Source organism: Dipodomys merriami, unplaced genomic scaffold (genome assembly GCF_024711535.1).
Source record: "Dipodomys merriami isolate MVZ:Mamm:240054 unplaced genomic scaffold, mDipMer1.0.p SCAF_51, whole genome shotgun sequence".
Lineage (NCBI taxonomy): Eukaryota > Metazoa > Chordata > Mammalia > Rodentia > Heteromyidae > Dipodomys > Dipodomys merriami.
Window position 1 is genome coordinate 5,132,845 of NW_027206080.1, and position 16,058 is coordinate 5,148,902.

The 16,058-nt window shown below is 38.0% G+C and overlaps 1 protein-coding gene across 11 annotated transcripts in view; it reads right to left on the minus strand.

Moving 5' to 3' along the window:
- Positions 1–1,827: 1,827 nt before the first annotated feature.
- Wac (WW domain containing adaptor with coiled-coil) overlaps positions 1,828–16,058 on the minus strand; it is a 73,838-nt gene continuing 59,607 nt past the window's right edge. For 6 of the 11 annotated variants that reach the window (XM_069998198.1, XM_069998197.1, XM_069998199.1 and 3 more), the window contains 6 exons: positions 13,460–13,582; positions 12,537–12,685; positions 9,883–10,016; positions 7,138–7,327; positions 6,208–6,335; positions 1,828–3,284 (listed from right to left, as the gene is read on the minus strand). In XM_069998198.1, the coding sequence (XP_069854299.1) occupies positions 3,215–3,284; positions 6,208–6,335; positions 7,138–7,327; positions 9,883–10,016; positions 12,537–12,685; positions 13,460–13,582 (794 nt within the window). In that variant the 3' untranslated portion in view covers positions 1,828–3,214. The remainder of the gene's footprint in view (positions 3,285–6,207; positions 6,336–7,137; positions 7,328–9,882; positions 10,017–12,536; positions 12,686–13,459; positions 13,583–16,058) is intronic. The other 5 variants (XM_069998196.1, XM_069998194.1, XM_069998192.1 and 2 more) reach the window with 2 other exon arrangements.

Below are 16,058 nucleotides of genomic sequence, written 5' to 3' on the forward strand. Positions count from 1 at the left end.
TAAAAAAAATCCATTCATGACAACATTCTAGGCCCTTCTGAAGAAAAAGCTTGTATATTTAAGATACTCTTGAAAAAAAAAGGCTGGAGTTATTATGTGCAAAATTTAAACATAAAGCTCGTTTTAAAATGAAACTACACTAAGAAAAAAAAAGGGACTAACATATTTACTAACACAAAAGGTAACATTACAAAGCTGCACACAGGTGGCTTATGCCTGTAATCCTAGCTACTCAAGAGTCTGAGATCTGGAGGATCACTGACTAGGAAAGACATTGTGACTCATTTCCAATTAACCACCAAATAACAAAACAGGAAAAGAAAAAAAAAACCCACACACTCAACAAAGACAAAAACAAAGACCCATTAATGTGGATATCTGGCTCAAATGGGTGAAGTGTTAGTGTTAATTAAAAAAGCTCAGGGATTGCACCCACACCCCGAGTTCAAGCCCCAGAACCAGAACATACACATAAAATAAATTAATACAGGCCAGGTGCCAGTGGCACGGGTCTGTAATTTTAGCCACTCCAAAGGCTGAAATCAGAGGATCACTGTTTGAAGCCAGCCCAGGCAGGAAAGCCCATGAGATTCGTATCTCCAATTAACCACCAAAAAAGTCAGAAAATGGAGCTGTTGCTCATGTAGTACACACCAGCCTTGAGTGAAAAAGCTAAGTAAGGGACAGCACTCAGGCCTTGAGTTGGAGCCCCAGGACAAGCACCAAATAGGAAAAAAAGGGGGGAGGATAAGAAGGTATCATTCCAATAGTTTGTAAAATTTGAATAAACCACTAATCATCTACAGGAAGATCACCAAGTCTAGAAATACTCATTTCTATATTATGTGAACCCAGAAACATGTAAAATCAATGGCAACAAACTAGATGAAAAGTTATTTCAGGTCATCTGAAATATCAGGTTATTTCAGGTGCCTATCTGGTTATCTTGGGACAGTTAGGAGCTAACACCATTTCTGTATTAAAGTGCAATATTTAAAAGTCTACAGAATCATAAGTAGACCAAAACATAAAAGCATATCACACAAGAAATTTTAATTGTTTTAAAAAATTACCAGTAAGAAATTTCAAATGAGGCATCTTCTCTTAAGTATCTCTGATTAATTCATTTAGGAATGTAAACATTTTTAAAATGAGTGACAATCTGTAAGAGCAAATCAAATTCAACTTTACCTAACTCACAAGTCAATTGCCACCTCATCAGGAAACACTCATACATCACAAAATGGTTCAACTTTTTCCAGAAAAGATACAATAAGGATTTTAGTTAAACATGACCCTTTGGGGTTTCATTACATGCACTAAGGTCCAAATGTTAACAACCTGAAAAATATAAACATTTCATGACAATTCATGGCATTTGACTTCTTTACATTTAAGTGTTCTTGTAAGTTACAAGCAAAAATGTAGATTCCAGCATAAGACTTTTCCTTTCAATTGCACTGGAATATTTCTGATTCTCAGAAAATATCGACAATACTATCGCTTACAGTTTAATTTTTAAAGTTACTGGAAAGTCTGAGTCTTAATGTCTACTTTAAAGATGATTAATTCACAAAAGCAATATTGAAATTTCAGATAGGTATCTCAGAAAAGTAAAACTGATATTGCTGTACATCATCAAAAATAAGCCCTTGGTGCTGGCAGTAACCACAAGTATGAGTCTGACTCAGCAACAAAACTGGAAATCAGAGTATACAACCATTTTGATAACTTTTTCATACAGAAACTTGTGGTTTGACACAATCCTGGCAGTGTCACGCTAAGGCCATGTGACTAGTATTTTTAGCAAAGAAAAGAAAGCCAAAGTAACTTTATAGTAGCAATAGTTTCTTTTTTATTTTAATATACTTTAGGAAACAATATACAAAGCTGAGCTTCCCCACCATTTCCAGATAACAGCAGGAAGCTCCAATTCCACAAATTTAGCGTTTTGTGATGGCTAGAACAGCAGTCAGCACCAGACTTGAACAGTTAGCTACAACACAAACATCCTTCAAAATGAAATGTCATAATAGCAAGACAGGTAAACCAGGGCTTAACAAATGACAACCACTTGGGAAATGCAATGCCTTAATCATTCTTGTTGAATTTCACATTTCATTAAACATCTTATACACAATTTCCTGTTAATATGCTTTAAACAAAACCTCCCTTAAGGAATTATTCCAATGAATTATAAATATTCAACAAGAACAGTTCAGAAAAGATCCCCAGGTAGTTCAAATTCTAATGTGCACTGACCGAAGGAAAAGAAAAATAACCATTGTTTGTTTGTTTAACATGTTTATTACAACAGATACAATTCACATCTGACTAGCTTTGTTTCCTTTTTCCCCTCCCATAACCATGTTCATTGGGCCATTTCCTTACATTTGAGCAATTAATGTACTTTCAGCACATATGCCCAGCAGTACTTTTCAGTCCATTCTTACAGGGTGCAAATGGATTTCAATAATTTATACAAACATGTGGGTTATGCTCAATCACTGCAATTTTAAGCTACTGTACACAGGAATGAAAAGGTTATAGAAAAGTGCCATAGCAACAGTGCCGTAAGAAAGGAGAAAAGGGAGCCTTAAAAAATGGATAAAATCAGTTGAGGATTTCAGAGGGAAATGGAACACACAGGAAATGAAAAAAACATTTCTTGCAAAAACAAATGGAGAAGCACTGCTCTTGATCAGGTGCAAGTGTGGGAACAGTTGTTTCATGATATTTTATACACTGCCCATGTGGTTCAAAATCGTATCCTTAGACACAGATCTCCTGGCGCTTGCACTGAATTTTTGAAAATGCAAGATTTCTGAATGATAAATTAACCCCCCAAATTTTTTTTTAAAAAAAGCTAATTTTGCAGACAGGTTTACATGTAAAAGGCTAGGTATTTAGCCACCTCAGCATTGATTAGTTTTGGATGTCTAAGCTCTGTTACACATGGCTTCCCATGGCTTCACTCTACAAAACATATTTACAACGTGAAGAATACATCTACAAGAAATCTACATTTCAAGGGTTTTACAAATCAATCTTGTATCTTTCCCCTGAATTGACTCTCACAGACCCCCGACCCCTTGTCATTTCATTTGCCCAGCTTAACGGTCCAAAGTCTACTTGAATGCAGCTCAAAAATGTTAAGACTGGGCAACAGATTTACAGTTCCTGTACTCAAAAGCATGTGCAATTATTCACATCTTCAAACCATGAAGGAATTCTGATTTTTTAGCTTTTCAAGTTCCTTAATTTGTTGTCTCAAAAATAATATCCTGAAAAATAAAAGGAGATTATTAGAATATGTATATACATATAGATGTTATAGAAAACCCAAACTACAAATACAGCCTATACAACAATTCCATTTAGTATGGAATATGATATATCAGAATGACATGTTCAGAGTGTTCTTTAGTTTTGATAACGAACTATTTCATTCATTACTTTAAAGATGTAAGAAGTGATTTCAATCTTACTATTCTATCATGTTCCCAAAACACTCAGCAAGTACTCTATCTCTAATTAGCCAACAAAAAGCCAGAAGTGGAGCTCTGACTCAAATAGTAGAACACTAGCCTTAAGCAAAGAAAAGCTAAGAGACAGTACTAACGACCCAAGTTCCAAGTGCATGGGCACACATATACACAGCTCAGAAAGACAAAGGGTGACGTGATTTTTCTCATATGTAGATGTTAGACTTTATAAATACATATGTAAACACAAAGGATCATATGTATATTATATGGGTGTTTATATGTGACTATTTAGACTAAAAGTATGATCTAAACAGATGTGAGAGACCATGGTGAAACCCCCTTTGAACAATTAGCATATAGTTTTGTGTATACATATATATATATACATATATGTATATATATATATGTATATACAATATATATGTATACATATACAAAAATGGGTGGTATGGAAGAGAGAGAATGAATCTGATCAAATACATTATATATTTAAATGGACAATTAATTGATGCTATTTTTTAAAGCTATCTATACTCTTTTATGACTTATGAAATGAAAGCCTAGACTAAGAAATATGGTAACATTTTATGTTTAAAAAAATACATATATATCATTAAACATTCTATTATCGCTAAAGCATTTATAGCTGAAAGAATAATATAGTAACTTGAAATTTCAACCAAAACAACTTCACTCAGAAATCCAATGTTTGCTCACTGTTATATCCTGTCTTTTCTTGGTATTGGTCCTAGGGATTCAACTCAAGGCCTAGCCACTGTCCCTGAGCTTTCTCTCCAATGTTAGCGCTCTACCACCTGAGCCACAACTCCCCTTCAGCTTTTTAAGTCTCATGGAATGTCCTGCTCCCGGCTAGCTTAAAACCACAAATCCTCAGATCTCAGACTCCCCAGTAGCCACCAGTAACCAGCTCAACATTTCTCTTTCTAAAATAACTCTGTAGGAGCTGGGAAGTTGGCTCAGTGGTAGAATGCTTGCCTTGCATTCATGAGGCCCTAGGTTCGATTCCTCAGCACCACATAAGCAGAAAAAAGCCAGAAGTGGAGCTGTGGCTCAAGTGGTAGGGCACTAGTCTTGAGCTCAAGAGCTGACGGACAGCGCCCAGGCCCACAGTTCAGCCCCCATGACTGACAAAATGAAAGAGAGAAAGGAAGAGAGAAAGAAAGAGAGAGAGAGAGAGAGAAGGAAAGAGAAAGAGAGAACACTGTAGCTGTCAGTTACAACATTAAGACCCTTATCATAAATTAAAATCTAGTTGCCTTACTATTCATCTGGAATTAAATTTCAAGTCATGTATGGTAAAAGAAAATGAATGTTCCATTTAAGAGTAGCTTTTTTTTTAAGTAAGCACCATTTCTCATTCAATGCTTTTAGTTAAGTTTCCAGTTCAAAAATATTAAATGACGGGGTTAAAGGGGTTATAGTGTTCAAAAAGAATGCATTTATTACCTCATTTATGTAAGTGTAACCCCTCTGTGTATATCAGCTTTACAGTAAAAATTAAAATTATATATAACAAATGAAAATTTTCAGGAAGAAAAATTGCTTTAATTAAATATATACTGTTCTGAGTAGAAAGAAATCTCACTAACTATTCCATGTGAATCACCACTTTCATACACAATTTTATGTATCACTCAGTATACAACATGTTATATATTCAACCTGCCAAATGTGTTAGCCATCTTGGCCATCAGACTGGTGGCTTTTGTAGTATCACAATGCTTATATTCAAGTAGTCATTTTTTCGCTCAAAAATGACCCAAAAGCACACAGCAGTGATGTTGGCAATTCCAGTATGATATTGAGAAAAAGTATAAAGTGCTTCCTTAAGTATAAAGGTTCTCACTAAGGAAATAATTTTAAGAGATGGCTGAAGTTGTTGAGCTGCGGTAAGAATCATTTTTTTGTGTGTGAAATTGTAAAGCGGGTAAAAGAAATGATGCATCTCAGGCTGGGAAGGTAGCTCACTTTTAGAGTGCTTGCTTTGCAAGCATGAAGTCCTGGGTTCAATTCCTCAGCACCATATATTAAAGCCAGAAGTGGTGCTATGGCTCAAGTGGTAGAGTGCTAGACTTTAGCTGAAGAGCTGAGGGACAGTGCCCAAGACCAGAGTTCAAGCTCAATGACGAAAGAAAGAAAGAAAGAAAGAAAAGAAAAGAAAGAAAGAAAGAAAGAAAGGAAGGAAGGAAGGAAGGAAGGAAGGAAGGAAGGAAGGAAGGAAGGAAGGAAGGAAGGAAGGAAGGAAGGAAGGAAGGGAAGGAAGGAAGGAAGGAAGGAAGGAAGGAAAGAAAGAAAGAAAGAAAGAAAGAAAGAAAGAAAGAAAGAAAGAAAGAAAGAAAGAAAGAAAGAAAAGAAATAATAGAAATGATGTGTATCAAATTGGAAAACGTTATGGAAAAGCTATGCTTAGTTGTGATGAACACTGTAAATTATAGTTTTGTGTCCATGGTTTGAGATATCCATATCTAGGAATAGTAATTAAGGAGAGACCTGTTGTACATAATTCTTTTTTTTGTTTAAATTATTGTGAAAATACCATACAGAGGGGTTACAATTACATGGGCAAGGTAATGAGTACATTTCTTATGAAGCATTGTTGCCTCCTCCTTTGTTTCCCCTTACCATCTCCCCACTACCACCCTCCGCCCCGGTGCACATAATTCTAAAGAACAAATTAATTTTGCCAAAAAGATGTTACCTTTGCTCCCGCAAAGTTGCTTGAATTTCACATACTCGGACTAAAGACCTTAAGTTTTTTAATTCAGTACAAATTTCTGACATGTGAACACTTCCCATGTTGTGAGCTTCTTCACGCAATCTCGAAGCCTATAAACAAAACACACTACATATAAATGCTAGCATATTAAATGAAACATTACATTTTAAATTACTTAATATAAAATTATACAATATTGTTTCCTTTACATGCATAAAAATGTTGATCAACCCATGAAGGAAAACTGTCTCTAAGTATAAAACAAAGTGTCTCTAACTATAAAAGAAATTTATTTCTTATTTTGACTTCCAGTTCTTTAAGAAAATAGCATTTCCAATCTCAGGTGGTTACTAAAAGATGATGGGCCAAAAAGACTGTAAAAATAGAGCAGCATTTAAAATACTGACAAAAGAGCTTTACTATATTCCTGTATCATGACTCACATGACATTGTTTCTATGAACTCTCACAACATCCTGGATGCCTTATCAACCAGAGACAAATGGCAATACTCTATATGCCCTAAGATTTCTTAGGAATGTCATTAAGGATTTTAATTTTAATTAAGGATTTTTCAAGCAAAAATGTTCATAGTTTTAAGTTCCTGAAACTATAAGGTGGGGGAGGCGTGTGGGGAGAGAACCTTGTGAAGTAACTACATCACTAGGCAACCCTGAAGCAATACCTCAATGGCAAAACTGGAACTCATCTACCCTGCTTAACAATGTTAATAGGTCAACTCATAATATTCTTATCAAATATTTACAACCCAACTGTAGACAATATGAGAGGCTATCTATTAATATAGCTTCAATTTAGACTCTAAATTAGATTTTCTAAAAGCACAACTGTGTCTTTTTTGTTGGGCTAGTTACTCGATAGTAAAACATTTGCCTTCAATCATGAAATATACCTGTTTTTCTGCATGATCTGCGGGCCATCCTTGAACATGTTTTATCAGATTTTCATTGAAGTGTGCCGCTAGGGTAGGTGTTAATGAACACGCAGGTCGGGCAGATGAATTCTGTGGTACAACTGTTGCATTTGATGCATTACTAATAGAAGTAGTATGATTTGGACCAGGTGATGGACTTCTCTGGCTACTGGAAGAGAAATCAGAATTGAATGTATATAGTATGCTTAAAAGTGCTTTGTCAAGCCGGGCGCTGGTGGCTCACGCCTGTAATCCTAGCTACTCAGGAGGCTGAGATCTGAGAATCGTGGTTCAAAGCCAGCCTGGGCAGGAGAGACCGGGAGACTCCTATCTCCAATAAACCACCAGAAAACCGAAAGTGGCGCTGTAGCTCAAGTGGTAGAGCTGAAGAGCTGAGGGACAGTGCCCAGGCCCAGAGTACAAGCCCCACGGCCGACCAAAAAAAAAAAAAAAATGCCTTGTAAGTATCCTAAGAAATACATCAGGGATTTCTATCAACAGGCATTGTCTATCAATTTAAAGAGGAAAAATACCTAAGAAAGAATTTTATTTTAACAAATACATTCACTAATCCAAGCACATTAATAACATGTATTTGCATTCTTCAGTATAGTGCAGAGAAAAGTGAGCCCTTTTAATCTACTTTGAATACCACCCTTCTTATAACATATGTTAAGAGTTGAAAATATAACCAACATCACAATAGGGTGCATGCTATCTAGATAAAAGAGTGTTGAATCAGAGGGTAAAATAATGTGAAGCAAAATACAGACACTTTATTGGATAGCACCGAATAAGCCAAGGGGCAAAACAAGGCTAAAAGAAGTTACTCTCAAGGCCAGGTGCTTGTGGCTCACACCTGTCATCTTGGCAACTCAGGAAGCTGAGATCTGAGGATCATGATTCTAAGCCAGCCTAGATAGCAATGTCTGTAGACTCTTAACTCTAACCACCAAAAAGCCAGAAGTGGAGCTATGGCTAAAGTGGCAGAGGACTAACTTTGAGCACAAAAGCTCAAACACAGTGCCCAGGTCAAGTTCAAAGCCCAGGACTGGCACACAAAAAAATTTACTCTCAGCTGGGCGCTGGTGGCTCATGCCTGTAATACTAGCTAGTCAGGAGGCAGAGATCTGAGGATTGCGGTTCAAAGCCACCCCAGGCAGTAAAGTCCGTGAGACTCTTATCTCCAATAAACCACTAGAGAACCGGAATGGCGCTGTGGCTCAAGCGGCGCTGTGGCTCAAGCAGTAGAGTACTCGCCTTGAGATGAAGAGCACAGGGACAGTGCCCAAGCCCCATGACTCCCTTCCTCCCCCGCCCAGCAAAAAAAAAAAAAAAGAAAAAAGAAAAAAGAAAAAAGAAAAAAAAATTACTCTCAAACTGGCTATACTCTTAACAGTAAACAGTTTGGGCAAGGGTTTTGGGCAAGGGTTTAGGGATATACAGTGGTTAAAAAAAAATCTTGGGGGCTGGGAAGGTGCTCAGTGGTAGAGCGCTTGCCTTGCATGCATGAGGCCCTGGGTTCGATTCCTAAGTACAACATAAGCAAAAAGAAAAAAGCCGGAAGTGGTGCTGTGTCTCAAGTGGTAGAGTGCTAGCCTTGAGCTGTAGAGCTGAGGGACGGTGCCCAGGCCCAGAGTTCAGGCCCCACAACTGGACCCAAAAAAAAAAATAAATAAAAAATCTTACCCCTCATGTCTTATTTCCTACCTGATTTAGCAGACTTGGCTTAGAATTAAATTTATTTCCAAAAACTAAATCTCCCAAAGGATGATATGTTCATCACTGGAGATATTTAAAATAGCATAACATCTAAAGACAAAGAAGTATTTTGCAAAAATGTTCTGAGCAATGGCACGATTGCTGGAGTAATAGAGAGCTTTCCTTAGTGATTATTTTGAAGGAAATACCACTTTGGGGAAGTTTAAGTTTTGAAGTGATTATTTAGACAATAAAAAAAAGCTGAATTATTTTGCTACCTTGTAGCATGAAACTGAAATAGAAAAATGAAAATAAATCTCATTTAAAACTGTACTGTTAATGAACGGGGGTGGGGGAGAAAAGGTGTGGGAATGTGACATAGCCCAGGGTTCAATTTCTCAGTACCACATAAACAGAAAAGGCCACAAGTGGTGCTGTAGCTCAAGTGGTAGACTGCTAGCCTTGAACAAATGAAGGTCAGGGACAGTGCTCCGCCCCTGAGTTCAAGGCCCAAAACTGTCCAAGTCCCTCCCCCACACCCCAAAAAAAGAGAAAAGAAAATACAGTTGTCTATGTATAACACTATGAAAAGCTATTCACCACTGGATCAGAAAAGCCTGTGACATCAATTTGGAATCACTATGAGTTTGATATGTGAAATTGCTACCTTCATTGATACACTCAAAACTGCAAAGAGGTTAAAAAGCAACAGTATTAACAAACAGAGGACTGTAAAATCAAGTCTTTTGAACAAGTAGAAGTTAAATTTTACAGAGCCACTTTATTTACAATAAGCCAGGTTCACTACTATAGGTAATCTACTTATAATGTAAACTTTGTAAGAGAACTCTTCCAAGTTCTCTCTCTCTCTCTCTCTCTCTCTCTCTCTCTCTCTCTCTCTCTCTCACACACACACACACACACACACACACACACACACACACACACACAATTCAAGCCATGCAGATGCCCTCCCTATTAAAGCAAACAACAATGTAGTTTCAACACACAACATTGACTTGCCTTGAGCGCTGAAGACTTCTAGGAGAGACAGGTTCATGACCCTGCTGTTTATCAACAGTTACAGGCTGCTGTGTGGCTGACTGTGACACTGGTCCTTGCTTAACTACTGGAGTACTAACCTGAAATGGCAAAATCTGATGAGACAATACAAATAGAAAGTGAAGGGAAAAAAGCAGAAATTCTACATTAAACTCCCTTATTTCCATTCCCCGGTGATAAGTTAACAGAACTGTCCTAAATTTGTTTTTATTTTGATGCTAAGTCCTAGGGCTGAACTCAGGGCCTAGCACTGCTCCCAAGCTTTTTTTTCTTTTTTTGGAGGGGGGAGGGCAGTAGGATAAAGGGCTCATAGCTAGCTGTCCTACCACTTGAATGACAAGTCTACTTCCAGCTTTTTGGTGATTAATTGAAGAGTCTCACACTTTCTGCCTGAGCTGGCTTTGAATCAAATCTTCAGATTGCAACCTCCCCAGTGTAAGGTCCGCTCCTGGATGGCTAGCAGACTCCACCCTCCTTGCAGCAGTCTCCACCCAGTACCTACATTACCTAGGCAACTGGCAACCTGGAAGAGGTTACATCTGCATCCACTGATGTCACATCTGGATTCGATGTGGCCATACCTTTCCCTGCCCCAACCCTAGATAAGGCCTAGCCCAGAGCCAGATGCCCTCTTTCCCAGGCCTTTTCCAGACGTGTGCAGTGCCAACATGGCCTGGTGCCAGCCGTAACCATGAATAAACCTAACCCTTACCTGAATACCACATGTGTGGTACTCTTCTTACTCAACCTCTTTTTAAAAACCTAACACTCAGTAGTTACTATCACAGGTATAAGCTATCAGAACCCAGTTTAAATTTGTTATCTGGGGATTTTACTAAGTGAAATCAAAGTACTTTCCAAGTGTTACCCAACAAGAATCTAGCACATTGTAATGTTTTTCTTGGTTTACTGCTACATTATTTTTCTTTTATATTGGTTGTAGGACTTGAATTCAGAGCCTGGGCAGTGTCCCTGAGTTTTTCACTTAAGGCTAGCAGTCTACTACTTTTGAGCTACAGGCCATTTCCAGTTTTCTGGAGATATAGTTTTATGGACTTTCCTTCTGGGGCTGACTTCAAACCACAATCCTCAAGTCTGAGCCTCTTGAGTAGCTATGTTTATAGGCATGAGCCACCAGCACCCCACAATGATTTAATTTTTTTTTCCTTTAGGTGTAAAACCTGGACTTGAACGAGTAACTGATGCTTTTCCTCATCAGTTAGTGCTGTACCAACTGGACTATGCGTCCAGTCCCTCTGCTACCTTTGTATATATAAAACTATCTAAAATTATCACATAGGAAAACATATGATTTAGACTTACACCAAGATTGAGAATTTGTGTGTCTTATCTTTTTATCACAGAGTGAGCTGTAATTAAACTTAAGGGGTCTTCAAAGTAATATTAAACCCTAAAACATACACATTATAGGTTGACAAAGGGAAGAAACAAACTAAAAGACTCAAATAAGCTGACCTATCAGCAAGTTCAAGATAGTTTTCAAAGCACTTTTAATTAACCATCACTAGAGGTATGGTTTGAATGCAGAGCTTGTATGTGAGCAAGGAAGTTCAAGACTTGGGGTAAAAAAATGTTTCAAATAAATGAAAGAATTTCTACCTACACTATCATGAAAAGTTTTAATCAGGTTCCCTGTGGCTCATGCCTATAATACTAGTTGCTACTTAAGAGATCTGATAATCATATTTCAAAGAGAGAGCAGGCAGGTAAATCTAAGAGACTCTAATTCATTAAAAAAAAAAAAAGCTAGGAGCTGTGGTTTGGGCTTAAGTGATACACAAACTTTAAAAAGCAAAACAAAGGCTCCAGGGCTGAATTGCAAGTCATAGTACTGGTACTCAACCACCAAAGTCTTTGAAAAGTTTTTAAAAGGAGAGAAATCTCAACTTTTAAAATACAAGAAATTCTCAACTAATATTTTACATATGTATTTTTAAAGCAAAGAATAACTGTAACTGATAAGCAGGGAGTAGAATATAGCTAAGTCTGCTTTCCAAAGCATCTATGTTTATAATATACATGTAGCATAGAGTTAAAAACTACCTCATATTTTTAAAATAAAAGCATTAAAAAGTCACTGGAGCCAGGTGCTAGTGGCTCACACCTAGCTACTCAGGAGGCTGAGATTTGAGGATTGCAGTTCAAAGACAGCCTGGGCAGAAAAATCCCTGAGACTCTTACTCAGAAAAAGCCAAAAGTGGTACTGTGGCTCAAGTGGTAGAGTACTAGCATTGAGCACAGAGACTCAGGGACAGTGTATACGGGCCCTCAGTTCAAGCCCCAGGACTGGAAAAAGAAGTCACTAGAATACTGTGTTGTGTCTTTTAGAATCTGAAAATTCTACAACTATTAAGATTCACTTAATACTACTAATTAAGCATGCCATATCACAAAAGCTGAGACAATACAGAACTGATTTGATACCATGTATAAAAAGTAGCACAGACCCAAATCCCTTCCCTTCCAGTAGCTAGTATCAGTCATCTATCATTCACTGCACCACTACACAATTTGAGAGCTACAGGATCCCAAAATACTAATTTTCTAAAAGTTATTTCTTCTCCATTATTCTATTCCTCTCAAAAATGACATACCTTTGGCTGTGATGAAACAGGAGGAGTAGTAATCAAAGGTTTGATAGGGACTGTGTTAGTCTGAGGTGTGCTTATTCTTGGAGACACATAGGATCTTGGGGATGAAGCATCGGATGTTAAAGACATTGGAGACTGATTTGATGGCTGGGCTGTTAAGAGAAGTAATTACTTTCACATGCAGATTGTGTGAAGGTCTTTGCATCACTCTACATATTCCATATTCCCTAAGAACACTAAGAAGAACGTGACATTCTCACCAATGCCACATTAAATTCACTCTTCTGAGTCCCCTGTCCACCTTTCTCAAGGCTGAAAGAGAACACTAACCCTGAACCTATTCCAAACGGTAGTCTCCTGACCATGCTAACTTCTGTCTTACTTTCCATTCAGGACTAGCCATCTCTTCTCAGTCCCTAACGTCACAATTAACAAAAGGATTATTAAATGTGTTAAATTTATTTCCATTCCTGACCAAGTATTCATACTTAGTTTATCAACTTGCTAACATAGTGACCCTTGTACTTCTCCATCTCTCTAAATATGTCAAAGACCATAGCTAACTCAAGGTCACAAATATTTTCTGCATTCTATAATTTAAAAAATCTAATAATCTGAAAAACTCTTCCTATATGTAACATTTCACAGACAAAGAGTATACCATAGCTTACTTTCAACTTTTTGAATTAGTAATTATAATCTGAATTAAGCACCATTATCACAAATCTCATGACACTATCAGAAGATACATGTGAAATTTTGCCTCACATTTAAAAAAAGAGGGAGAAGGGGTGTAGTATTACTAAATCCAACACATAAAATCATTATTGTGGCCATTTTTTTCTCTAGAAAACTAATATGCAAACATGCCCTTTATTCCAAAATAAAACAAAGGTACAAAGTTATCTAAAATTCAAAATTAATACCTTGTGTGGAGAGCTGAGCAGCTTGAGAAATCAGAGATGTTATGTTGAAAGCAGATGGTCCAGCAGTAAGAAACTTATGAATTATGGATTGCAGTGAAGCTTGTGTCACAGCAGCTGTAAGAACTAAAAACATAGTATTTCCTAAATTCAAATAAAACCAAAGAGCTATGGAATTAGAAACATGAAAGTCGAAGAGAACCACAAAAATTATGAGCATTTCAAATAAAAACTTTTTTAACTGTATTTTTTTTGTCTTTTCTTTTTTGGTACTGGGGATCGAACCCAGGACGTTGCACTTGCTAGGCAAGTGCTTTGCCACTGAGCTACATCCCAGCCCATCAAATAAAAACTTTTTTTGGCAATATTCAAACGTTTGTTTTTGGTCAGTCGTGGGGCTTGAACTCTGGGCTTGGGCACTATCCCTGTGCTCTTCAGCTCAAGGCAAGCACTCTACTGCTTGACCCATAGCACCACTTCCGGTTTTCTAGTGGTTTTTTAGAGATAAGAGTCTCATGGCCTTTCCTACTGGAGCTGGCTTTGAACTGTGATCCTCGTATCTCAGCCTCCTAAGTAGCCATGATTCTGTAATCATGAGCCACCAGCACCGGGCCTAGTACTCAAATTTTGATCTCAGGGTGTTAGGCTTAATAGACAGGCCTTCTACCATTTGAGCCTTGCCCTAGTCATTTTTGCTTGAACTCAGGTCCTGGGCACTGTCCCTGAGCTTTTGTGAACAAGGCTAGCACGCTACACTTGAATACAGCTCCATTCCAAGCTCTTTTTGGCGCTTAATTGGAGATAAGAGTCTCATCAACTTTCCTGCCTGGGCTGGCTTTGAATCTGGATCCACAGATCTCAGACTCCTGAGTATCAAGGATTATAGGTGAGTCATTACCACCCAGCTATAGTTATTTTTTGAATAGGATTTTATGTTCATGCCCAGACTGGTCTAGAATTCCATTTTTGTATTTATGCTTCCTACCCAGCTAAAGTGGAACAATACCCAGGTTTTGTTGGTTCAGATGAGGGTTATGTTAATTTTTTCCCAGGACTGGACTCAACTTCTCTTTTTCAAATCTCAATTTTCTTCCAAAGTAGTCAGGATTATAGGCAAAGCCAATACACCTGGCCTCAAATAAGAACTTACAAAATAAAAGCCTAGAACACAAAAATTAATAGATCTAACATTTGAAATGATCTGTGCCGGGCAAAAGAAACTTAACAGACCCACAATGAAGATGTGCCAACATTTCCCTATAAATATCACTTGACACTACCATTTATTTAATATAGTATGTAGAAATGTGTAAAATCAAAACTTCTGATAAGAAATTTCATGGTATTCTGTTAATACTTGAATCTGAATGCTTTTGAAATTAAAACCATATCAATTTCAGGATTCTTTTAAGGTGACTGCTGAAACACATTAGCATCATCTTGAAAAACAAAGTTAGAATTGAATCAAGAAACAAAAAAATGGCAAAGCTACTTCTTCCCAAAATTAAGTTGTTTTGTATCTATAAGGTACCATGTGATTTTTTTTGTTCCTTTGTATGTTCCTCCCCCACAGTATAACCCGTTTTCACTATATTTGATGTTGGTATAATTTGGGGAGGGGAAAGGAAAAAAAACAAAATGTTTAAATAGGGATACAGGTTGACCCATTGTAACAATGAGATGTACAAGATGTTATGTTGAAAAACTAACTTTACAATTTAGGTGGGGAGGGGCTTATGGAGGTAGGAGGGAAGGGATGGTAAGTGACAGGGGAAAAACAAAGGAGGCAATGATGCTTGATAAGAAATATACTCATTAGGGGCTGGGAAGGTGGCTCAGTGGTGGAGCACTTGCCTTGCATGCTCAAGGCCCTGGGTTCGATTCCTCGGCACCACATAAGCAAAAAGAAAACAGCCGGAAGTGGCACTGTGGCTCAAGTGGTAAAGCGCTAGCCTTGAGCTAAAGAGCTGAGGGACAGCACCCAGGCCCAGAGTTCAGGCCCCACAACCAGAACCGGAAAAAAAAAAAAAAAAAAAAAAAAAGAAATATACTCATTATCCTTGCTCATGTAACTGTAACTCCTCTGTATTTTCATAATAAAAAACTTATTTTAAAAAATTAAGGGGGGCTGGGAAGTTGGCTAAGTGGTAGAGTGCTTGCCTTGCATGCCTGAGACCCTGGGTTCAATTCCTCAGCACCACATAAGCAAAAAGAAAAAAGCCGGAAGTGGTGCTGTGGCTCAAGTGGTAGAGTGCTAGCCTTGAGCTGAAGAGCTGAGGGACAGCGCCCAGGCCCAGAGTTCAGGCCCAATGACCAGACAAAAAAAAAAAAATTAAGGGGGTTTTGTTTTTGTCAGTCATGGGGCTTGAACTCAGGGGCTGGGCACTGTGCCTGAAATTGTCTACCACTTTGAGTCAAAACTCCACTTTGGGGGCTGGGAAGTTGGCTAAGTGGTAGCGCTTGCCTTGCATGCCCGAGGCCCTGGGTTCGATTCCTCAGCACCACATAAGCAAAAAGAAAAAAGCAAGAAGTGGTGCTGTGGCTCAAGTGGTAGAGCACTAGCCTTGAGCTAAAGAGCTGAGGGACAGCGCTCAGGCCCAGA